The sequence below is a fragment of the Nestor notabilis genome, unplaced genomic scaffold, assembly GCF_000696875.1.
Source record: "Nestor notabilis isolate BGI_N333 unplaced genomic scaffold, ASM69687v1 scaffold8301, whole genome shotgun sequence".
Lineage (NCBI taxonomy): Eukaryota > Metazoa > Chordata > Aves > Psittaciformes > Psittacidae > Nestor > Nestor notabilis.
Window position 1 is genome coordinate 34899 of NW_009915134.1, and position 23106 is coordinate 58004.

Consider the following 23106-nt stretch of genomic DNA (forward strand, 5'->3'; position numbering starts at 1 on the left):
ATATGACCAGAAGCCTTTCCTAAGCTTTTCATGACATTAAGAGGTTAGTCAGGTAGGACCTGATCTTTTTCTATCTATCTATTTAGTATCTAGAAGAGCTGAAACTCCAAAACCCGTTTTCCTGACTGCAAAGGCTGGTCCAAGCAATCAGCACTTCCAGGAGTCACTGTCGACAAGCTGAACTGGAAATAAATTATCTAAGCCGATCAGAAAAGGGACAGAGAAGTCCTAAGGTATAAAGCCAAAGTATAAATTCACACGGATTTACCCTCAGAAAATACAAGGACCATTTTATGGATGGTTTCCCCTCTGGCCAGCAGAAAATGAATACCCTATTGCATTGATATAGATGCATTTCATTTCCATGACGTAACTTCTATGCCTTTTGCCACATTTAAAAAAAAAAAAAAAAAAAAAAAAAAAAAAAAGAAGAAGAAAAAAGAAAGAAAAGAAAAGAAAAGAAAAGAAAAGAAAAAGAAAAAGGGAAAGAAAAAGAAAGGAAAAGAAAAAGAAAAAGAAAAGAAAGGAAAAAAAAAAGAAAAGAAAGTTACTTTCCTGGGGAGAAAAGCAGCACAACATCCCCTGGGCACGGTGGGGCTCGAATTCCTCACCTCTGTTGGAAGGCAGGGGCTGAGCACCTTCCTTCTCCTCTGCCGAGCCACAGTTGCCCTACCCTGCGAAATACTTAAACGTTTCTATCCCGCCCCACTGACTTTTGGCCAGGACCTGTTTGCACTTGCACATCGCAGGCGCCAGCTGACATGCAGTCATGTAATGCTGTCCAGCATCACACCCCACTACTCACCACGGAAAGGTGAGGAAGGGAACCTCTGCCCAGCCAGAAGCCCAGCCATTGGTTAAAATGACTTCAAAGCTAAGGAGCAGCTTTTTTCAGCAGCTGCTTTTCACTTCTGTTTCCCAGCAAGTATCCCCAGATAGTATTTCATTCCCAGCAAAGTCTGCAAGTATACGCTGTCCATTCCCCCAGCAAGGAGCAGCCCTGAGAGTATTTTATCCACTTACAGGAGGGTGCTGGGTTTTTAGAGGGTGTTCAGCAACAATTTTCAGCACACAGCAGAGCAGTCATGAGCAAGTGCTCTCCCCATACAGTCCCACACACATAGATCCTGTTTACAAACCTATGCTCAGCAGTAGTTCAGGAGCTGAAGGTTTAGACATTAAATGAACCAGAGCTGGGGTTTTGGGGAAGGGAGAGTGTCCTGGATTCAGCTGTAACAGTCATTTTTCTCCTTCTTAGTAGCTGGTGCAGTGCTGTGTTTTCTACCTTAGTCTGAGAGCAATGCTGGCAACACACCAACGTTTTAGCTGTTGCTAAGTAATGCTTACCCCAATTAAGGACTTTTCAGTCTCATGCTGTGCCAGTGAGGAGGGGCACAAGAAGGCAGGAGGAGGCAGGGACAGGACATTTGACCCAAACTAGCCAAAGGGGTTCCATACCACAACACATCATGCCCAGTACATAAACTGGGGGGAGTTACCCGGAAGGCCCAGATCACTGCTCAGGCTGGGCATCAGTCAGCAGCTGGTGAGCAATTGTAATGTGAATCACTTGTGTTTATTGTTTTCTTTTGCCCTTTAAGTTTTATATTCTCTTCCCTTGTTATTTCCCTTATCATTATTATTATTAGTGGTAGCAGTAGTAGTAGTTTTGTTAGTTACTGGACTGGTCTTATCTCAACCCATGGGATTTTACACTCTTTTTCGATTCTCCTCCCCATCCCTCCAGGAGCCGAGGGGAGGAAGAAGGGGGGGAGTGACCGAGCAGCTCTGAGTTACCAGCTGGGGTTAAACTATGACAGAGGGAGAGGCAGGAGTTTTAGGGTTTTCTTTCAGATGCAGGAGTTTGGGTTAGGGTTTTACTTTGTTTTAAGCATTTCCTCACCTTTTGGTAAATCCATCCACATGAAGAAACTTGCCATGCTGCTAAATTTCACCCAGGGAACCACTGAGCTCCAGGTCCGTTTATGCCACAGCTGGTATGTTCCGACCGTACCCACATTGGCAAGCAGGCAGTTCCATGCTGCCCAGGCACTGTACTCCTTGTAGGCAGCTCTGTGTAAACACAGTACTGACTAAGGAAGCCCAGTCTTCCAGCCTTGCATGCAAAGCGTGTTCAGGAAATACGTAACGGAAGCCAGGCTGTGACATGCCCACCCACTTTCCCCCACTGCCTTCTCATGTGAGATAAGCTCAGCATGCAGAGCTCATGCAGCCTCCGCAGCCTCCTCCACCCAACTGTGCCAGATGCAAGATTCATATCACGCTTGAAACAGGGCTGAAATCGTATCAATGAATTCATGCCTGGCTTTCCACGATACGCTGGCAATATTGGTTGTGTTTGAAGGAACAAAGGATAACAATCAGGATTGGTAGCACCAAAAGATGAGTTATCTGACAGCTTGGCAAAGTGACCATTCAGCTACCTAACTTGGCAAAAGAGCTAATTTTTAAGGTGTCCTAAAGTCAACTAGCTTCACTGTAATACTTAAAATCACAGCACAGGTCAAAAAGACCCTCGGCCAAGTGAAGACCCCTCGTCTGAGCATGGGTGGTGGTTAAAAGGAATGACACAGCAGATACTACATGTAGATTACAACCAATCGTTGTAATTGGGAGTGTACTACCTTGTAACTTTTGCGTATAACTGTAACAAAGAGGGCTAGCATCCCTGCACTTGATTTGTGGAACAGTCCACCAAGTATTGTGGCCTGAATAAACACTGTATCTCTTCCAAGAGTGTGGAATTGGTTTACTGTACACCAGGCAAGAATCTGCTTTTTGGACAACATTAGTGCATGCACAAACTGGCATCCACATATGTACACAGAGAGATGGCTGGATACAAACGCAAGGGCACAAATGCAGGAACACAGCCTAAAAGGGTGCAGGGATGCAGTCCTCCACATGTTTTACAAGCATATCCAAATCTTCATGTACACCTACATTGCTTGCTCACATCTGCATGCCAGCTTTCACAAAAGCTCTGCCTATGCATGAGTCACATAGTCTTTGTACCTAACCATCATATTGTATAACCTGCTCTCCACAGCATGCAGCGCATCAGCAAGGTCTAGGAACATTTGCATCCCACAGTCTCTGGATGGAACTTCATAAAGTATGTGTTACCACAGGAGACCTTGACACAGCCCCACAGAGACAAAGATCATGAAAACTTGGGGAACAATCTCAAATCACTTTCAAGACTATCAAAACGCCATTTTAATTCACAGAAATTTGCTGAACTAGATAGCACCTCTCCCGGGTCAACCAGAGCCTGGGCTCTGGCTGCCAGTGTTTAATCACCCGCCACCGTTTGCAGGCTGTAAAAGAGACAAACCATCAGAGCAGGGGCACATCACAGGTTCAGAGCCAACAATAGAGATGTCCAAAAAAAATAAAATAAAATAAAATCAACATTATGATACACAACAATACCACATCACCCAGCCAAAAAGTACAAAAGCCTTCTTCAGCTTGCCGATTTAATTGAAGTAGTTCATTATTTTATGGTGGGATGATGAGAAACTCTAGAATGGTAGGAAACCAAGTTCTAGGATGCTGAGAACAAGGTTTTTGCAACCAGCAGAAGTATCCTGTGCCTCTACACCAGCAAGAAGGATTTGCTGGTAATGCTTTCCCTCTCTCTCATGCCTGATCCAAATTGCTTTCCATAGAGTCATAAGTTTAAACTCCTAGTCCCTGCAACAGACAGCTTATGAGGAATAGAAGGGCCTTGGAGAGTTTCTAGGAGTGACAGAGCTCCTCTCCACAACCATTCCCGTAGCCCCGGGGTTTGTAGCTCCTGCTCTATTTACCCTTCTGCAGAGTCCTTATTTACTGCCCCGTACACAGGGACCCAGAAGACAAGCTGCTGAAACACAGTCAACAGGGACATCAAGGGTGCAATTAAGCAATTCTTTTCCTCCATCCTGATGGAGCTACACCCATTTTGCAACCCTTTCCCTTAGATAACATCTCTGAGCATTCATGCCCTGACCACCAGCCACAGAGGTAAAACACAGCAACAAGAACTGCCTGCCAAAGTCAAAATAATTTTAAAAGTAGCTATAAATAGTAGGATAGCTTTTTAGTTCATGTTCCCTGTATTTGCTTCCTAATTTTCTTTCCAAAAGGGAATATCCCAGGGTTTATAGATTTGGCCACACTGATGTGACTTTCAGTGCTGGAACACAGCCCTGAAAAATAGTCCACAGACAGATGCAATTTAAACACTGACAGGTGATGTAGTCCACACAGGAGCATCAACACATTTCAATTTACCATGGAGTATTTTTACATTCTTAATCTTGTAGTAAATAACTGAATGGGGAGTTTTGCTTCAGCTAAATTAATTTGTTTAATGTTCATAAGTCTGGCAATATTAATGTGTGTTAGGTTACAGTGTTTTATGTGGATATGTAAGAAAACCAAGAGCCTAGGGAGGGGAGTAGTTTCTGGTAATCTAGTCTAGTTTATCCTGAGTGTAAGACAAGCATAACACTTGCTAAAGCAACAGAAGAAAGCCATTGATAGGGCCAGTTCCAGCTGGTCTTGCGGTTACAGAAGCAACTAATTGAGCCAAAGGTGACGAGAGCATCATGAGGAAGACTTCTTACTTCATCCCAGAGACCCCAGCCCAGGACCACCAGAGAGCAATGCGCAGGCGCCGAAGGGAGGAGACTTAGGATAATAAGTTCCTGGAACTAATTGTAGTACAGGCTGCCTATCCTTGGAAAAACTATGAATATGTAACAATATGGGAGATAAAAATGAGCCTTTGGAGAGCCAGAGTTGAGCCACAGAGGAGGAATCCCCTGTGAAGCTCCCAGCACTGTAAATAAAATATTCTTTGCTCCACAGACTTTGTCCCTGGCTAAAATTGAAGAAGTGAGCTTGTTTCTCACAATCTGCTTTTGCTAGCTTTTTAAACTGCTGTTCAGTCCTCATCACCACCCATAAAAAAGACCAGGGCATCTGCCAGCAGGACTGGGCTGGGAAGAAGAGGTGGGGACAATAGCAAAGGCAGACAGGGACCTCACCATGCAGGGCATCATGAGTCCCTGAGCAAGGAAAGCAGAGTAGGCCCATCAGAAGCATCCCAGACTAGCCAAAGCAGGTCAAACAAGGAACCAGGCTAAGGAGCTGAGCTTAAATGCATTTCCCAAGCAGCAGAGGTGGTTCTGCAGCAGCACTTCTCCCAGCTGTTTCTCATCCCCAGCTTCTTCCCACAGGCTGAGCCCAGGTTGCAGCTGCACCATACCAGAGCAGCCTCCAGCACAGGCAGCCAGGCTCTAGCGAGGCAGAAGGGCTGCAGAGCCCAGCCCTGCCTTCAGCACCCCAGCACTAGCAGAAAACATGAATATTATCAATCTTTTCTCAGTTCCCAAGGCACCCCATGTGCAAGAATCCCTGCACACAGGTGGCCCTGATTGGCAACCTTGGCATTTTGTTGCATGTGTACTGAGAAAGAGGGTGAGCCATATGAAAACACATCACACATGATTTCTGCACTTTATTCAGGCTAAGGCATTGAAGTGAAAGCCACAGAGTGGGAAGCAGTATGATACAGCTGCTTCCTCCCTGCCAGCTGGCACAGGGGCTGCTGAGCACTGCAGACCACTGGATAAGGTGTTTGTGATATTTGTAATGGCTCAGTGCATCCCCTTTGCTGGTGAGCTTCCTTCAAAAACATATTTAAACAACATTTTAGAGCATTTATTTGCACACTGTCTTTAAAATTTGCTTGCATGTGTGTTGTCATGCATGTGTATCCATTGCCGTGCATGCACACTGAAAGTTCAGGATCCATACACCTGCCCAAGTGTCTTCATGGGGCCACTCATGCACTTATGTATATGCCCTAAGACCACCCCAAAGGCTGCTTGGTCCTGCCAGAGTAGAAATGCTGGCCATAGGAGCAGACAAGATGGCTGAAGGATAGTGTTACCCCACCAAGCTGCTACTGGGAACACACTGGGTCCCATGACAGAGGGAAATGTGTGTTTTTTTCCACCAAGTAAATCCACCCCCTATCCCAGCTCATGGAAACCTGGCCCTGGAGCAAGTATGTGTCATGCCTGGGGGAGGCAGCCCCAACCCCCACATTTGCTCCCCGGAGCTCAGATCTCTGCTGCTTCCAAATCCGCAGCCTCCGCCCTGGGAAACTTCAGTCATGGTTTATTGGAAGAAACCACAGCTGGCCGTGCCCAAAGGCGGTCACGGGAAGCTTCAGCTCCTCTTTCTCAATGTGATTTTGTGGGTTGGGGTTTTTTATCACCCCAAAGCTTTACAGGGTTTGTTGTATTACCACTGGGTTTTGCCAGCAATCACGGAGGACACACCAGATGCAAGCATGGTTTTATTGGCCGAGTTTTTAATTTGGGAAGCATCTCAGACTTGCAGACATGAAATTATGCAAATGGGATATTCCAGTATCAGCTGTGAAGTCTGAGTGCTAGCGCTAAAGTTGAGCCTTGGCCTGGGCCATCCATCTCTAGGCATGCTGCATCAAGAATGGACATAGCCCCAGATTTCCATCTTAAGAAAGCTCAAAAATATTTTAATTCGGATTTTTTTCTTACTTTTTTTTTTTGGTCAATTTAAATTTGTTTTTTAATTGAGAACTAGTTTTAAATGAGCTTCAAGGTAAGCAAGACAAAATATTCATTTTTTTCAGTTAGCAGCTGCATTTAAAAAGAAGAAAACGAACCAATATTTTTTCTTTCTAGATGCTTCTGGACTGTTTTACTACTCTAAGTCTTTCTTGACAGATAATTTAAATGCTTCCTGGACACCTTTCAGCTCATTTCTTTCCTCTGACATGTGCTAAGATCAGGTATACATGCAGACTGCTGCGATTACAAATCACCTGTCTTGTAAGACAGGGCCATGTCTAATGAATAGGGAATAAAAGATAAGGGGAAGTTTAATCTGCCTTCCTCCAGTTAGGTGGATGACAAATATGGGGAATAGGGATGGAGAAGAGACACTGTATTTTACAGAGCCTTTGACTCTGCATGGCTGCATTAGAAGAGACATAAGGCTTTGTTATAGATGCAGTTGTTTGTAAAATGGCTTTTTAATGGCAGAGGCTGGCTTGTGCTAGCAATCATACCTTGGGACCTACGTGCTCCTGAATTACAGTCACCTGTGATGCCAGCTCCTCCTCAGCAGTCCACACACACTCTCCTCCTCCACCGATGCAGGCCAGTTAATGCTGGCTTCCAAAACACACAATAAAAAGAAAGAAAATAACTTAAAAACGTGTTTTGATTGGGTTTCGTTCAGAGCATTAGTATCTCTGAGCCACACTTGAATGCTCCACTGCCTGCATTGCTCGTGCCACAGGCAGCCCTGCAGTGATCCCGCAATCCCTGGAGATGCATATTTCACGCACCCCTCTGCTCTCCCAAAAGCATTCCACAGGGACACAGGGGACTGCTCAGACCCCAGAAATAGCACTGCAATAGAGGTAGGATGTCTTCTAATAACCACTTCAATACCACTTTGTCCCTTGTAAATTAATTCAATCATCAGCTGAGCTATTGATAAAAATCAAATATTATTTATGACATTGACCCAAAAGCAGTTTTTGCAGACAGCAACCCTCACTTGAATCCTCCCATGCTTTTGAGACAATGGTGTCTTAGTGATATCAAATAGTTATTGGCACCTGCAGTCCAGAAAAGTGCTCAGACGATGGTGAGCAAAACAGTACTGAACACTCCAGCAATGAATATATTAAAAACTTAATTTCTGCTTCCATTCTTGCTGTGAACTGTTCAGTTCTCTCCAGTAAGCCAAATACCTTGAAGCTTTACTCTTTACAAGCCTTCCCCTTCCTTTTCTGTTCCTGACATTGCAACTTTTAAAGTCACTGTGAATGCACCTTGAGCCATACAACACAAGCAGTTTTCCTTAGCATGCTTTGCAAATCATCCAAAATTAGAAGGTAAAAATTAATTTAAAACCCACTACAAAAAAAACCCCAACTATAGTGTCACAGTATTTTCCTCTTTACATTTTATTTTATAATGACAATATTATGTTAGTAATGAAAATGGACCATTGTGTATCTTCCATTTCAGTAACACAACAAAGCTGGTTCCAGTTGTAAAAATAAATAATAAATAATAAAGCAGATAAAATCTCCCTGTAAACGCAGTCAGGACCCACTGAAGCTCAGAGGTAGAACCAGAATGGGGAAAGTGGAAAAGGACTCAGACTAACATCCCCAAACTGGTCCTCCGTCCCTTGCTCTGCTCAAACAGCCACGAAAAGCCCAAGTAATCCTGTGCTCTAGGGAATGTTTGAAGCAGTGAATGAAAGGTGGTTCTCTTGGCAATTAGTGAGTATCAGCGGGATAAGGACCTCCAGGTTTGGTCTTTACAGATAAATGAGGGCACATGTAGCAGCCCCAGGCTGCCTCAGTAGGAAACTTATGCTGATGGCACATTCCCCATGACCCAGCATGCGATACTGGTGGGCTCCCCATCACCCACCCAAGTGCCTCCGGGCACCATTGCTGGCAAATGGGATCCACAGCTTTCCAGAGCAGCTGCAGAACCCAGAAATCCCTACTCAGAAGGGCTTTCTGAAAAGGTCATCCCACAAGTCTGAGCTGATAAAATATCCTGCTGCGCCCTGAGACGCTAAATTCACAGCACACATATCTGTTTCGCTTGGCTCCCTGGGTTTCTGGTAAAGTCCTATGGCTGCAAACTGGTTTCACTGGCCAAGGGAACATCAAGCCCAATTTTAAACCAGGGGAAAAATGTGTAAAAAAAAAATATTTTTTTCAATAGGATCACTTGTCAAAGTGCCTGTTTTACATAGCTATTCTCTGTCTAGGACAAGCTAAGAGGAGAAAGGAAACAACACTGATTGCAAAGCATCCTTTTACTGCCATCAATGGTCCTTCAAGCTCACAGGATACCTGCCACCTTAGACCTCTCTAACAGCCTTGCTGGACTGCAACTCTTGCTGCTGCTATTCGTGTCGCTGGTTCCACAGTCATGTTACAGATCTGCCTGATCATCAATCTTAAGTTATTATACAGAAGTAATGAGAGGCATGCTAAGCACTACAATATCTAAAATAATTTCATTTAAAAGCTCCTCAGAGCAAGGGACATGTATGCTTTCAGCAGTGCTCTTCTAATAAATATATATATAATAATGATAAAATAAATAACAATAATAGTAATAAAACTTATGCATGTGACCTAAGATTTGTGCAATCTAAAGGTCACATAGCTTAAGCAAGGGATTAAAACATCACTGCTAGAGATATGCTGTATGGAAGAAGGTGTAAAGCTTTGATACAGAGCATGCATAGGAAACGGCAGAAGGATCTCAGGATCAGGAGAAGGGTTCCCTCCAGCTGACAATGCTATGTAGTCTTTGGATTTTTATTCTGGCCATTCCCTCACAGGGCAAGCCCTGTGGGCAGGTCTGGGGTGGTTGTCCCAGGAACTGCAGGCTCCTGTGCTGGCCCTGCAGCCAGCAGCTGATGCTGCAGGTCAGAGATAGGGTCCTGACGGCAGGTGGGAGCTCTCTGGTTACAGATGCTATGGGGAATCCCGTCTCTTTTTCCTGGTCTTGCAACTCAAATGCAATTTCTTTCTGTCCCTGTGGTGGTGCAGGTCTCCAGCCATGCTGCAAGCAGAGACATGGGGTTCCCACCCACTCCACTGCTCCAGGGAGGGAGGACCAATTTTCCCAGCAGCTTGGTGGGAAGCGGGAAGCAGTTAAGGTCCTGGGGTTCCGGCTAAACTGCCAGGACTTCAGCCAAAATGCCGCTGCACAGACATCAGCCCTCGCACACTGTCTCTCAGTCTCTGCCTGGTCCCCCGGCTTGTCCCTGCTTGACGAATTTGGGCATGGGTCAGGTATGCGACCGCTTGCTGATGCCACGGCTGGTGGCCTGCTTGGTCATGTCCTGGTAAGAGGCGGACTTCAGGAACCGGGGGTAGGAGTCCTTCTCCATCAAAGTGCGGGTCTTAGCCTGGGCTTCGTTAAAGCAAGCGGAGGTGGCACCTGAGAGGTTCTTGCGGGTGATCTCTCTGGTTTCATGGTCAATATTGACCTGCAAGGAAGCAGTGTCCACGAATATTAACTCAGTGTTAACTTCCCTCCCATGGGGGGATGAAAACTGTTTTCTCCATCCTCAGATAAGGGTGAAGATGCTTGCAAGCCTTTATATCCCTTCACATTGGTAGACTACACGACATTAAAAATGAAAGCTCTCATGAATGTAAGCACATCTTCCCACTGAACTGAGAGCACTTTAATAAAACCCACCAGGATATTTTATTCCTTTCCCACTCTATTTGATGCCACAGGACAAAGGCAGGAAATGGTCTCACCTCCCTGGGTGCCTCATTTTGGACAAACTCCTCAAAGATCCTGTTGGCCTTGGAGGCCAGCTTGGTTTTCGACCGGGTCTTTTTGAAGTCCTCGCATGCCAGCCAGAAGTCAAGATTCTCCTCGCTGAACTCCGTCTTCAGGAAGGTGTGGAAGGCAGTCACTCCACCTGGGGGGGGAGAAAAGAGCAGTTAATGGGGCAGCAGGGGGTAGGAAGAGGACTGCTAGACTCCACACTGCCTGTGAGCATCGCCCTGGGAGTTCAGACCTTGACATCCGCAGATTTCCTCCTTTCCCTCCAGGCAAATTCCACCCTCTGAGATGCCGCTAATTGGCCTCAAGACTCCAATAAAATCCTTTCCCACAGACAAGTAATCCTCTGGTTGTATTTATCTGACCTTTCTGTAATGAGGCTTCAGAGTATTTTCTTTACAGCTTCGGAAAAGAGCTAATTCTACCTATGGAGAAATCCACTGACGTATGAGCATGCCTGCAGGAATTGAGCAGCAATGGCTTTATTTTTATTTCTTAGCTGAAATCTAGGGGGAACAAGATCCTGAGGAGTATGGAAGAGTAATTGCAGCAAGGATCTCAGAGCCAGGCTGGAGGAAAGTGTTAAGTTACAAAGCTGGAGGTGCTTGTTACCCATCACGGCACATGAGGAAATCTGGAAAAAAAATAATAAATACATGAAGCCCCAAACTAGTACTATGGAAGGACTTTCTCGTGCTGTGGAATAGCTTTTAAGGTAGGTAACTTCTTTTGTATTAACATTTGGCACTTCTACCACTGTGTAGCTGCTGTAAAGCCCAGTGTAAGGAAAGGATTAGATGTAGGACTCAAAAAGAGGTCCCCTCTCTGGGTCTGGAGGTACTGGCTGTGTGTGGGAGAGGGAGACAGCACCTTACAGGAAACCATATGTATAGCAAATATTGGAGGGGAAAATGGCTACATATAACTCAGTAAAACAACTGAATTCCTTCTCCCTTTGGAAAAGCCATCCCCAGAGGCATAGGATGGACAGACAGACAGACAGACAGACAGAGGGCAGCAGTCTAGTTTTCTGAGGAACAAAAGCCTGTGGTGAGGTGGCTGCATTGCTGTGCAAAGGAGGACGCTGGAAAGCAGACACGTTTCCTTCTCCTAAGTGTGAGAAAGGAACTGTCAGGGCATGGTATGACATTCCCCCTGAAGGGCTGGTGTAATATGGGATGCCCACAATGATGCTCCTGTCCTGAGGCAGCAGCGAGGTGTTGCGAGATAGCACTTGTGCCCCCCCAAAAGCACCCAGACAGAAGAAAAAGGTACAGCTTCACAAGCCAGGCAATGACCCCCATGCATCACCTCTGTCAGAACAAGAAAAGGGCTTCTTTCTAAATCCTAAACTATCTTGTCTGAGGAAGAGGCAAGATTTCCCCACACACTGGCTCCAGGCATACAGCCACCCCCCACCCCACCCCCCTGGCTCACTAGGAACATATTTGTTCTATTCGCTCTCACCAAGAGAAGAACACAAGATCCTACTTACTTTTACTCTTCAGGAGTTGGTCAAAGGACTCCCTCCATTCAAGTACTTCTCGTGAAGAATCTCTGAAAAAGACAAAACCACGTAAGGCTTACCATGTTGCCAACAACACATCTTCTGCCCCATGGTGAAGGATGAGGGCACTTCAGTCAAGCAGGCCAGCTAAAGGGAGGCAGTGCAAGAAGGGAGGCAGCAGCACCCGGTAGGAAACCAAAGTGAGACCCCAGCACCCATTACCTGTGGGCTCTCTTTCCTTTCTCCCTTTCTTTTAACTTCCCTGATGGCTCACCAGACCTCAGCTCCATAGTGCAGCTTTGGCCAGGTAGCTGCTCTAGAGGATATGCAAAAGAGCCCTCTTCTGCTGGTATGAACCCAGCAGAGCCTCCTCTGCAAGATGATACCCTGCCTTCAGCAGCAATATTTAGTGTTTTGTTTTTAATGCTGCCTTCATTCCTCAGGGGTCCAGGCACTAGTATGAGATGCCAGAAAATGTGGGAGTCCTCTAGGTTTCTTGCCTATTACTAAGGCCCTGCTCTCCTGTGCCTAATGCTGGAGCATCAGTTCCCCCGTCTGATTTTATAACTGGTGGAGCTCAGAAATGATCCGCCTTCCCTGCCTGCCAGGGTGGGACTGCGGGGAGGGCGAGCTGCGCTCTCTTCTCTCTGCTGCGCAGATGGGCAGGAGCATCCCCCAGGACAGCCTGGTCCAAAGGGACCTCTCCCAGGCTGAACCTGAGACACGGCACAGCTTGGCTTACCTCTGCCTGGAGCCCAGCTGCAGCTTGCTGGAGGCCCCAGTCCTGTGTCCCAGCTCTGGTTTATGAAGCAGGATCCCTAAGCGGGTCTTCACATCCTTGGCTCTGGAAAGAAGAGGAGAAGTTGGACCACCGGACAACTGCTGCCCAACCCTCTGCCTTGCAGGGTCTGCATGCCACAGACCCGACACAGCTCGGAAGGGCAGCCCTTCCTCCTCAGTTTCAGCTGCTTTTTTGCCTTGTGATGTATGAAATAAATACTTCCCCCATTGCTTTTCTGCTCCCTGGCAACCACACTCAGCAGTGCATTAAGCCCAGGGGACTGTTTTCTCCTTCTCTCTTCTCAGGTAGTGTCGCATGCATTTATAAAGCACAGCAAGCTTTTTCCTCTGGGACAGGAGCAGCTGCTGAGTACCTGGCTGGAGCCCCCCATCCCCCTGGAGCTAACCTGGCTCCTTTTCCCACCCCCCTCTCCCAGCAGTGCTATGCTGCTATCAAAACACTGGGAAAACACAGTGATTGCTTTCTGCTCAGCAGAATAGGAGCGAGGCTGCTGCAGCAGGGCTGATGCTCCCGTTTTTTTTTTGGGGGGGTGCCCCTGCATCACCAGGAGCCTGCTACCATGCCATGGGGATGGCTGTGCTCCCCAGTTGCACTATCCACCTACCCCATGCCTTTGAGACCCAGCGAGCCCAGTAGCAGCACGATGCGCCTGTGCCAGAGCTCCTTTGCAAGAGCCTGGGATGCTATTGCCTGCTACCGCAGCTCTGTGGCAGTGGCACAGAAGCACCTCCCTGCCAGGAGGTCTCTGCAGCAATACGGTAGGAGCTGCTGCTAAATTGACTCCTCTCCCTTGGGTCCCTCCCCAGGCAGCGTGCGGCCCCGCTGCTATTTGTGTGCTGCAGCTCATTCAGGCATCCCAAGGCGCTCATACAAAAATAAGTGTTTAAATGTCAAGTCGGCAGCGTGGGGCTTTGTAGCCGTGTTTGGCAGGAGGAGCAACATGTCACTTAACATTTCGACCGTGTTGACAAAAATAGTCCTGCTGCTGTCAACTTGAAGCAAGTTCTGCAGAGACAGAGCACAACTCTTGTGTGCTTGTACACCTGGACACAAGCAGGGCAGCCCTATTCAGCCTCCTCTCCCTCTTCATGTTTTACTTCCATATTCCCCTCCTGGGAAGCAGAATGGATACAGCCAAACCAGATCTGTCAGGCCATCCTTCACTGTGTGTTTCCTTGCGGTCTGCACCCCAATTCTGCCAAAACATCATGGACACAGAAGCAGAGGCTGGTCCAGCCACTTCTAAGTTAGGTGCATCATTTCCAGCTAACCCTCTGCATCCCAGAATTGTGGTGTGGCGAAGGCCCTTACCTTTCCAGGCAACTGATGGGGAGCGCGGCTAACCCCCGGCATATGCTGAGAGCTGGGCACCCAGGCATCCAGCAACTCATCGGGTCCTTACGGCGGTGGCAGTGGTGTGCGACAGGCAGCTGTGGCACCACCTGAGCCCACAGACATGTGCTGTCAGCTGGAAAAGCAGCAAGGAGCCGTGCTTTATATCAGGTTGGAGGTGGGAGAGCTGGGAGGGGGGCCCTGCATTGCTCCAGCCTCCAGCCAACCAAAAGCTGTTACAGCAGCGCCCAGCGAAGATAACGGCTTAGGTAGGTTTCTTTTGTGCTGTTAAGGGAGGGGGAGTGGGAGGCCCAGGCTTGTCCTTGAGCATCACAGTCATAACTCCTGCCTTGATAACAGGAAAAAACAGGCTCGTTTCCCCCAGCGTGTGGAACCTGCTGAGTAACTGCCTGCGGGTGAGTACACAGATGGAGAGAGAGAGAGGGACTGGACAGACACTGTAATTCACACCAGTTCGTCAGCTCTGTTCTGTGGCACAAGGACTTCCAATCCTCCCAGCGCTGCAGGGGCTGGCGTGGCAGCATCGCAGCAGCATGTTTTTCTCCAGCTGGTGTAAGCAGGAGATGCTGGTCACCAGCAAAGTCAGACTGCTTTGTGGCATCCCAAGGGCAGCTGCAAAGCCTGGTGGAAGGGTTTGCACTCCCCAGGGCAATGCAGTACACCCATCATTGCACTGAAGATACAGCAGAAGAGTGTAGTGTTTCCACATCCCACCAGAATTACATTGCTGGTCCACAGCTAGAATAAATAAGAATAAATAATGTCTGATCCCACGTACTGGCAGAAGTTGCACTTCATTACAAATTGTCTGCTTGGTCTGTGGTGGGAGAAAAGAACGAGAGGGGATGCACATCAAAGAAAGTTTGAGCCAAGCATGGTAAAGCATCTGATAAAGATGAAAACTGAAGATGGAAAAAAGAAACTAAAAAGCAGGGGAGAGGAGGAAACTGGAAGGGAAGGACTGAAACAGCAAAACAGAAGGATGAAGAGAAAGAGTTAAACTGGTGTCAGACACTGCACACCAACAAACTGCAAGGTCTGGTGCAACAAGCAGAGAGCTCCATGACAGCCAAAAAGTCCCGCATGCCAAGGTCAGGCTTGTAGCATGGACATCACTTGGTCTAACATGGGTTTTGCCTTTAAAATCATGCTCACACACTGCAGCCCATACTCCCACCTACAGACAGCAAAGTCACAGGGTGCTGTGGTGACTCTCCCCGGTGTCTGAGGCATCCCCTGAGCAGGTTATGCCAAGAAAACCTTCAGGAGGCTGGGCACATGTTACAGATATACAGGACAGACGACTTCTAGCAGCTGGGATGGCAGCAACAGCTGTGGTCAATGGAAGAAGAGCATGGGTGATGTGATCCAGAATGGAGAAACTCTGCACATCTCTGCCTTGGCATTACAGTCTGCCAAAATCTCCACTTTGCTTCAAATCATGTCTCCCTGCTGCTTTCCCCCATAGAAATAAAGTGCATTGGGCAAGTGCATGTATGATTTTACCTTGTCCCCTCTGTATCAGCGTTTGGAGCACTTGGCTCAAGTGAAGCAATGCTGCTGGCAAGGCAGAAGCATAGAAATGTCTGTGATGTGAGCTTGATCCCTGCAAGTCCCCATTTTATACAGATGCCTATAAAACCTCAGTGGGAGGGAAAGAGTCAAAGTCTGTATCTTCTCAGGCTCTGCAGTTGCTCATCCAAAGATGCACAAAGCCATAAGAAATGACGGAGCCCCACACTTGGGTGCTTGAACTGGCATGTGGCTCTGAGGCACAGCACAGTGCCAGTACCATGCATACAGGTTTGATCCTAGGTGCAGGAATGGGATCAGGCTGTTCCAGCAACATCCTCTGTGCCAAGGCCAGGACAGACCCTCCACCTGCTCTCTTACAGCCACCAGTTTCCTGCACAACCCACTGCCTGGCAGCTCTGCTCTCTTGGGGCAGGGTTTTTACCATTCTCCTTCGATAGGGTGGAAGATGTTGTTCAAGGATAAGCATTTTGCCAGCACGGGATGCAGTAGGTACAATATTTTATAACGCAGAGCTCTTCAGTAGGGTTATGCAATAGCCTCTGTGCCCAACAATGTATGTGTACTCAGATGTCTTTATGCCACTCTATATCTAATTTAATTACGTGCTTCCTGTCTCATTTAGCCTAGCAGCCTCCTGCAGCCCCAGCTCAGATGCCTGTATTATCAGTCCTTGTTTTGGAACACGAAACCTCATCTGTGTCGCAATGCCAGGAGCATGGCTCCTTTCCTGTAACTATGCTGCAGCTTTGCCAGCATGAAGCCCACCTCCCATCCATGAGGACCAGTCTCTCAGAGTTTCTTTTCCACCGGGGAAACCAGGCAGGTACACCAGCATTTGCTGAGGTATGGCTATGGCATCCGCATGAGAAGCAAAACACAAAACCTCTCAGCATCAGGTGTTGCGGCTGTTATTGTTTCTGGGTTAGTGGGCAACCTTGAAAAATAGGAAAATAAAATTTTCAGCCCCAAAACTAAACAAATGAGGCAGGTAGCAGGGAAACAAGGAGGGACTAGTGAAAAGGTGAAAAGCACCCTTGCACATGTGCCCCAATGCGCAGCCAAGCATTGAGAGGAGTTTCTAGTACCAGGTATTTTTGTATTTTTACATGGTTTGAATGGAATGAGAAGGGGAAGATACAGCAGTGAATGGGAAGGGGAGAGGGGGTGTAGGCAGGACAAGCAATGCTGCTGGTATCTTGCCGCATCATAGATGTGGGCCAGGCAAGCTCACTGTGGAGCCTGTCACCTGTTTTATCCTAAACTGATGGGGAGCCTCATGGGTAAAACCTGAAGACTTCATTGCATGCTCCCTGTATTGCTTCAGTGGAGACTGCCAGAAGCTGACAAGTCCCCTGGGGCTGTTCACAGGAAATCAGAGAGATGCTGAACGTGGAGTAGAAAAGAGAGACCTAAAGGCTCTGCACATGCAGCAGGCTGTTGTTAAGCTCTGGTTGTATGCAAGAAGCGTAGGCAAAGGAGATGGGGAAAGAGGTGGTGGCAGTGGGTTACCTGTGACGAGAGGTTGTTGCTGTGCAGGCAGGAGTGCAGCATTGTTTGGAAGCTGGCAATGGTGCCCGAAAGTAGTGGAGAAACTGCTGAGACTGCAACAGCAGCAGAGTGTTTGAGAGGGGTCCCCAAGGAGCCACACTGCAGCTGGGTCTTGGCTATGGACACAGCTTGTTAGACAGTGACAGTCAGGGGCTGCTGGGGGATGCCATGTCCATGTGATTGTAGGCGAGCGTTGCCCCATCTGTGCCTCCCCACCCCGGATAACCCCCCTCCCCCATTGCAGAACAGGCAGCTGCCCACACAGGCAGCAAGGCTCATCACTCAGTGGCTCCTGTGCAACAACAGGCCCTCACCCTACCCCACAGGGTGTTTAATTGATTCCCAACAAAAGCGCACGCTGTGTTCACATGAAGCATGAGAGGAAATAGCTGCTTGGGAAATTTGTAGCAGTGCGGAAAGAGATTATTGAAATTAAAAAAAATTAGAATTACAAATGAGCTTTTCAAGGGGCAGCTGTTATCCACTCTGCTCACGTGCTCACTCTGCACAGCGCCAGAGCACATCTGCGTAGGGAGAGGTATGTGACAGCAGGTATTTTTAATCTTCTTTTTCTGTTCCCAGCACCTGCTCTTTAAAGCCACAGAACGGGGGGGGAAGACAAAACCAAAAACAAACAACAAAGGCGATGGCTAAATATATCCTAACTAAGAGGAAAGATAGAGCAGCACTAATGGCAGATCATTCCCTGGATGCATGCAAATTGCTTTGGCTTAGGGACAGGCTTAGAGGGAAGAAGCAGCAGAGGAAAAGGAAAAGCAATAAAAGAACGGAAGGGAATTAGGGCAAAAGAATGGGGGTAGAAAGAAGACACAAGTACTATTAAATTCCACTGCACCAATTTCCAGATGAAAACAGGCAAATTTAAAATTTGCTATTAAATGCAACCCTATGCAGATCATGCTGCAAACACTCACCTTTCAGCAAGAAGAGTGAACTGTGTACCAGACGAGGAGTGCTATTGTTGTGCCCAGGGCCAGGCAGAATCCAAGTTACTGCTTGCCCTCACCTGCCAGACCTGCTCAGGATACACTCTGTTTGGCCTCAGCCCTCCCTCATTAAAGCCCTCTTTCAAAGGTGGGCAGCAGCCTCCATGGGATTTCTGCAGCCCCACTCTACAACAAGTCTCTCTTCACACAATTTTCTGCTAACACCCAGACAACCTCCCCAGCTGCCCTCACTCTAATCTCTGTCCCTGCTAACACCTCCCCTTCCCCCTCTAGCACCCAGGATTGCCCTCAGCTGCTGCCCCCCAGCAAACCCAGGCTCTTCCAGACTGCCTAAATTGGCCCTTGGGACCCACTGAGTTGCTCTGGCTTCTGCAGCTCATGCATGCCCTGGTCCCCAGCTGTGCTCTCACTGCCTGCTGAGCTGGGCCTTTGTCTTTACTATTCCTTACTTGTTTGCCCCCATCCCCACTGCCAGCCCTCACCCTGGGCTTTACTGGTGACTCACCAGCCTGAAGTCTGTTCAGATTTATCTTCCTTGTAGTCTCCTAAATCCTACTGGCAATAGTTCGGACTCATCTCCCCAGAACATACGTCCAAGGAGATTGGTTCTAAATTGCTTCAACAGAGGAGAGTGACTGCTTAGAGTTAATACACCCCTTCACTGCCCCATCCAACATGTCTGCACCAGTGAAACCAGCACACAGAAAGACGAGGGCAGGGTCCAAGGAGGCATAAGGTTCTCCCATCCTTTCTCTCCTCAGCAATTCTGCTAGGAGACGTCTCACCATCCCTAGGCTTGCAGTTCCCACTTTCATCTTCACACAGGAAAACGTGCTCAGACACTGAGGCAGAGAGCAAGTAGTCTCAGGCTGTTTATTATGTCCTCATGGTCTCTATACAGTACAGGTGAATAACACTTTACAATGTAGTGACACGACTCAGTGGGGATATCATTGCCAGTTGAACATCTGGTATGGCTGAGGAGCTTCTCCAGCCTTGTAGGGGAAAGCGAGCCTAGAAACAAGCAGCTAATGCAGAGGGAAGGTCAAACTGAACCCAAGCCATTGCCTTCCCCTGAATGGGAAGGAATAAGTTTGAACAGCCCATGTCCTGCTCAAACAGCTCCTGCTGTTATCTGCCAATACCAGCAGCACCCTGACACTTTGGAGGCAGTTACAGCATCAAATTAAAATTAAAATGTGGCTTAGAGGTCTTAAAAAAGGTGGTCTTTCTATGCAGGTACCTGATGGCTCTCTTTTGAGTTTATTCTATAGAGTAATGCCCTCTTAAATCTCTTCTGAACCACCCACAAGCATGTTTCCCCAGAAAAAAGACACCTTTATTATCTAAGACAGACTTATTTGGTGCTGGTTTGGAGTCTGGTCCTCAGGGCCCCTTCCTGCCGATGGCACACTGCCAGCCCACCAAAGATGGAGGTGCCTGAGAGAGCTTAAAGAAAAATCTGAACTGTGTGTGGCTGATTTGGGTTTCTTGTAGAAGAAGGGGGAGAGAGGTTATAGGAAGAGGAGATACTTCCATCATGGTTTTTGAGGAAGGGGGATCTACCTGAGGGTGTATTTGTACCCTGCTCTCTTCATTACAGAGGACTGCGTAAATAAACATAACACAAGATGCTTCCTTCCCCTCGCTGTTTTTTAGCTGGTGACTGCAGGCACTGATAGAGCAATGTGAAGACATTTATCTTAGGATAACACTATTATCTGTGCTGGAAATGCAAAGATGAGCAGCTTCTCATTTGTCGTGTTTTAGATCCAGCCTGGGGCATGCAGCACGTGATGCAAACTGGGAGTTGTGGGGTTACTAGAGACAAACAATTCACACTGCAGTTGGTCCCCATATGTTTCTGGCATGCCAGGTCCCTTCAGAAGCAGGCACTGCCTTTTCTTCTGTGCCTTTTTGCCAGAAATGTTGATTTTTTTTTCCCCCAGTTATAATCTCATCCCCTTTTGATACCTCCTGCCATGCCCTCAGTTCCCTGAACTCCAACTGAGTTTACTGCAGTGTCAAATTAGAGATACATCCCTCCAGTAAAACCAAGAGCAGGAACAGAGCAGAACGACTGACTTTACTAAGTAAATACAACATACCCCCCCTTTATTTACACTCTTTGTTATGTCAGAAAGCCAAGAGGAAGCACAGCATTGACCTTGCCCAAACAGCTGCTGCCTCTGCGCAGCACAGCTGCTGTCTTAACTAGTCAGCCCCTGCCACAAGTGCAACACATGGAGCATGGATGGAAGAAGACACCATACTGGGCACAAGACAAGCCTCTGCAAAGCCCAAGGGGTGTGTGGTAGAGAAATGCATTCTGGTCTAGCAGCAAAATGTACTTTAATTCCAGTTCTGTGATATAATGCTTTGATACAAGAGAAAACAGTATCAAGGAAGAAGACAACTGCGGCAGCCCCAGGAATGAAAGATAATGTAGAAATTATGTGAAGCAATTTCTTCTTATATAATGGGCAAGGAATAGTTATTAGGAGCTTCATAGTGACAGTAGGAGGTATGTAGGAGAGAGATGGCAAGATGAGAGACAAGTTTCTGGGGACGTAAAAGGCAATGAAGAGAGGAGGGATAGATGGGGATGGAAAGTATGCAAACAGGGGGGCATGGGAGGAGGTTATGTGAGACCCAGGCTCAGATATATGGAGGCAAACAGTGCTGGTGGAGAGGAAGGTTTGCATGGACAGGAGTGCTTCAGGCAGTAAACTATAAGAAGGAGGAAGAGGGAAGACCACATAGGGCTGATAAGGAGAGAGGGGTTTGGAGGGAGAAGGAAGAGGCTCCCAGGGAGGGGAAAGCTTGCACTGGCAGGTGAGAGGCACTCCAGGGCTGGCGTGAGGTATGGTTTGCTATTGCTCTGAATGCTGTAAACATTTTGGTTTTGTGTCTATCAGTGAACATTCAGTTCAGTTTGATACATGTGCTCTTATGGGTAGCTGGAAGCCTAACAGAGTTTTACATCTCTTATTAGTGGTCAAACTTACACACAAGGCAAACACAACACTGCGCTAAAAATCTTTTATGTTATTTATGCCTAATTCGCAAATTTTAACATGCACATCTATGTCTTGGAAAAGCTTCTCTAGTAGAAGACACTAAACAACATACATTTGAAGTCACATGCACTCTTACCCACCCAAACCTGCAGACACACACACACCTATTTCCACCTCTCACTTAGACTAGGAGGACTTTGCCCTTCACACCTTCCCAGCAGGGAGGGCAGGAACCCATTGGTACATTAACAAGTCCAGTGAAAGTGATGGAAATCATCCCAAACCTGGCTGATAGGCCAAAGCAAGAGAAAGTCAAAGCAGATTGGGGTTCTGCACCTGCTTCTGGAGTTAAGAACACCTGAAGCTTATAGTCAATCTGTAAACACTTCTTCCCTTTTGCTGTCAAGGGACTTGGGAGCTGACTGGATACGTGCCAGCAAACACACAGAACAAAAAGAGCTGAGCGAAACAATTATTTTCCCTCTCTTCATATGATGGCATACACTGACATTACTTGAAACAGGAAGAACATGTTGGAGGTGTGTGCTTGTGGAGAGGGGAAATAGGGTTTGTAAGTCATGAATATCCCGTTCACATCAGTAAGAGATGAATCAAAGATAGGATATTTGTCCTTGAAGGGGGTTAGTCATCACTCAGTGCTTTCCGAAGCTTTGGCTCAGTCATTATTTCCTTAATTTCCCCTGGTTTAAGGGGAAGAGCTATAGCTGCCTATTTTAATTCACTTCAGACTGACATTTGGCATGAAAGAAGCAGCTGGTGCCAATTTCTTGGTTTGAAAAAAAAAAAAAAAAACAAACCCCAAACTTTAAATAACTAGTCTGTTTTCCTTCAAGAGATACACACTGTAAGAGAAGCAACAAAAATAACCATGATAGACTCATATGACTGCCTCAGACAATCCTTTTTCTCCACTCTATGCTATAGGAAGTTTCCCATGGAGGATATTATCTGGCACCAATTTAATGGGCAAAACACTTCTCCTATCAGCCAGCATGATAGAGTTCCTGTCTCTCAGCAATTGCATCTCTGAATAAACCTGCTCAAAGCTATTCCCCAGGTGGGTGGGGAGAGAGGGGAGCTTGGTTTTTACAGGATGTTGGCTAGTTTAAGGTTTTTCCATAAGTTCTCCCATGAACTGAAAGTATGACAGCACCAACACCAGAGAAATGTTACCTCCTGGGCTTTCTGAAGTCACACTCTGAACAGAAACAGCCTCTGTAGCCATCAGGGAAGTCTCACTTCTGAGTTTCTGTTTCTCATTCCTTGACACAAATATCTTGTTTCTGACGTTTCCTCATTGCCTTGCTGTTTCTGTGACCCTCACCACCACGGGTGGCTGCAGGGCACGATGCTGAAAAACCTTGTCTGGGATGCATCAGCTGGCACTAGAGGTCAGCATCATCCAAGCCCACCCAGAAGATATATCAGCGGCTTTAACAGAAACACCATAAAGCACTTAACATGATGTTTCTGCCCTTTCTTTAAAAATGATGACTTGCATAAGCCTGCTGCAGCTGTCCCCCACATCCAGGGCAGCACTGGGATGCTTTTTTCATGTGCAGTCAAGAGGAGGCTGAAAAGGAGGAAGGCAGGGCCTTCCCTTCATCCCTTGCAACAGAACTTGTTTGACAGCACAGCATTGGGAAGCTGAGCTGCTGTGTTGCAGTGGTTGGATCACCGGTCACTGTACCATTTTGTGGTCACAGTGACACTGGGTAATACTGGCATCACAAGCCATCTCAAGGCGAACTATTTCAGCCAAAGCAACCTGTACGCCTGAGAGATGCCACTCCAGCCTGTGTTATACAGGTGTAGTAGACATAGTGTTCCTTGGAGAGTTCTTCCAGCCCCTCCTCACATTCAGTGGCTTTGCATCCTCTCTTGCATGTTTCACCACAATGTGGAGTGGTTTGTCCTCCTCTTTTCCCTTTAC

At 47.2% G+C, this 23106-nt stretch overlaps 1 protein-coding gene across 1 annotated transcript; it reads right to left on the reverse strand.

Moving 5' to 3' along the window:
• Window positions 1–9853: 9853 nt before the first annotated feature.
• Window positions 9854–14125, reverse strand: RGS16 (regulator of G-protein signaling 16). Its single transcript, XM_010023974.1, has 5 exons — window positions 14039–14125; window positions 12668–12769; window positions 11914–11975; window positions 10388–10554; window positions 9854–10107 (listed from the first exon to the last, which is right to left on the reverse strand). Exons 1-5 carry the CDS (start codon window positions 14116–14118, stop codon window positions 9907–9909), a joined length of 612 nt encoding a protein of 203 aa, XP_010022276.1. The 5' UTR covers window positions 14119–14125; the 3' UTR covers window positions 9854–9906.
• Window positions 14126–23106: the final 8981 nt, after the last annotated feature.

Bases quoted from the DNA above. Each gene is read 5' to 3' on its own strand.
- RGS16 (XM_010023974.1), bottom strand. From the start codon at position 14,118: ATGAGTTGCTGGATGCCTGGGTGCCCAGCTCTCAGCATATGCCGGGGG. The intron at 10,555-11,913 runs GTAAGTAGGATC...CTCCCCCCCCAG, and splicing joins CCAACTCCTGAAGAGTAAAA to GTGGAGTGACTGCCTTCCAC. The intron at 10,108-10,387 runs GTGAGACCATTT...GCTTCCTTGCAG, and splicing joins AAAATGAGGCACCCAGGGAG to GTCAATATTGACCATGAAAC.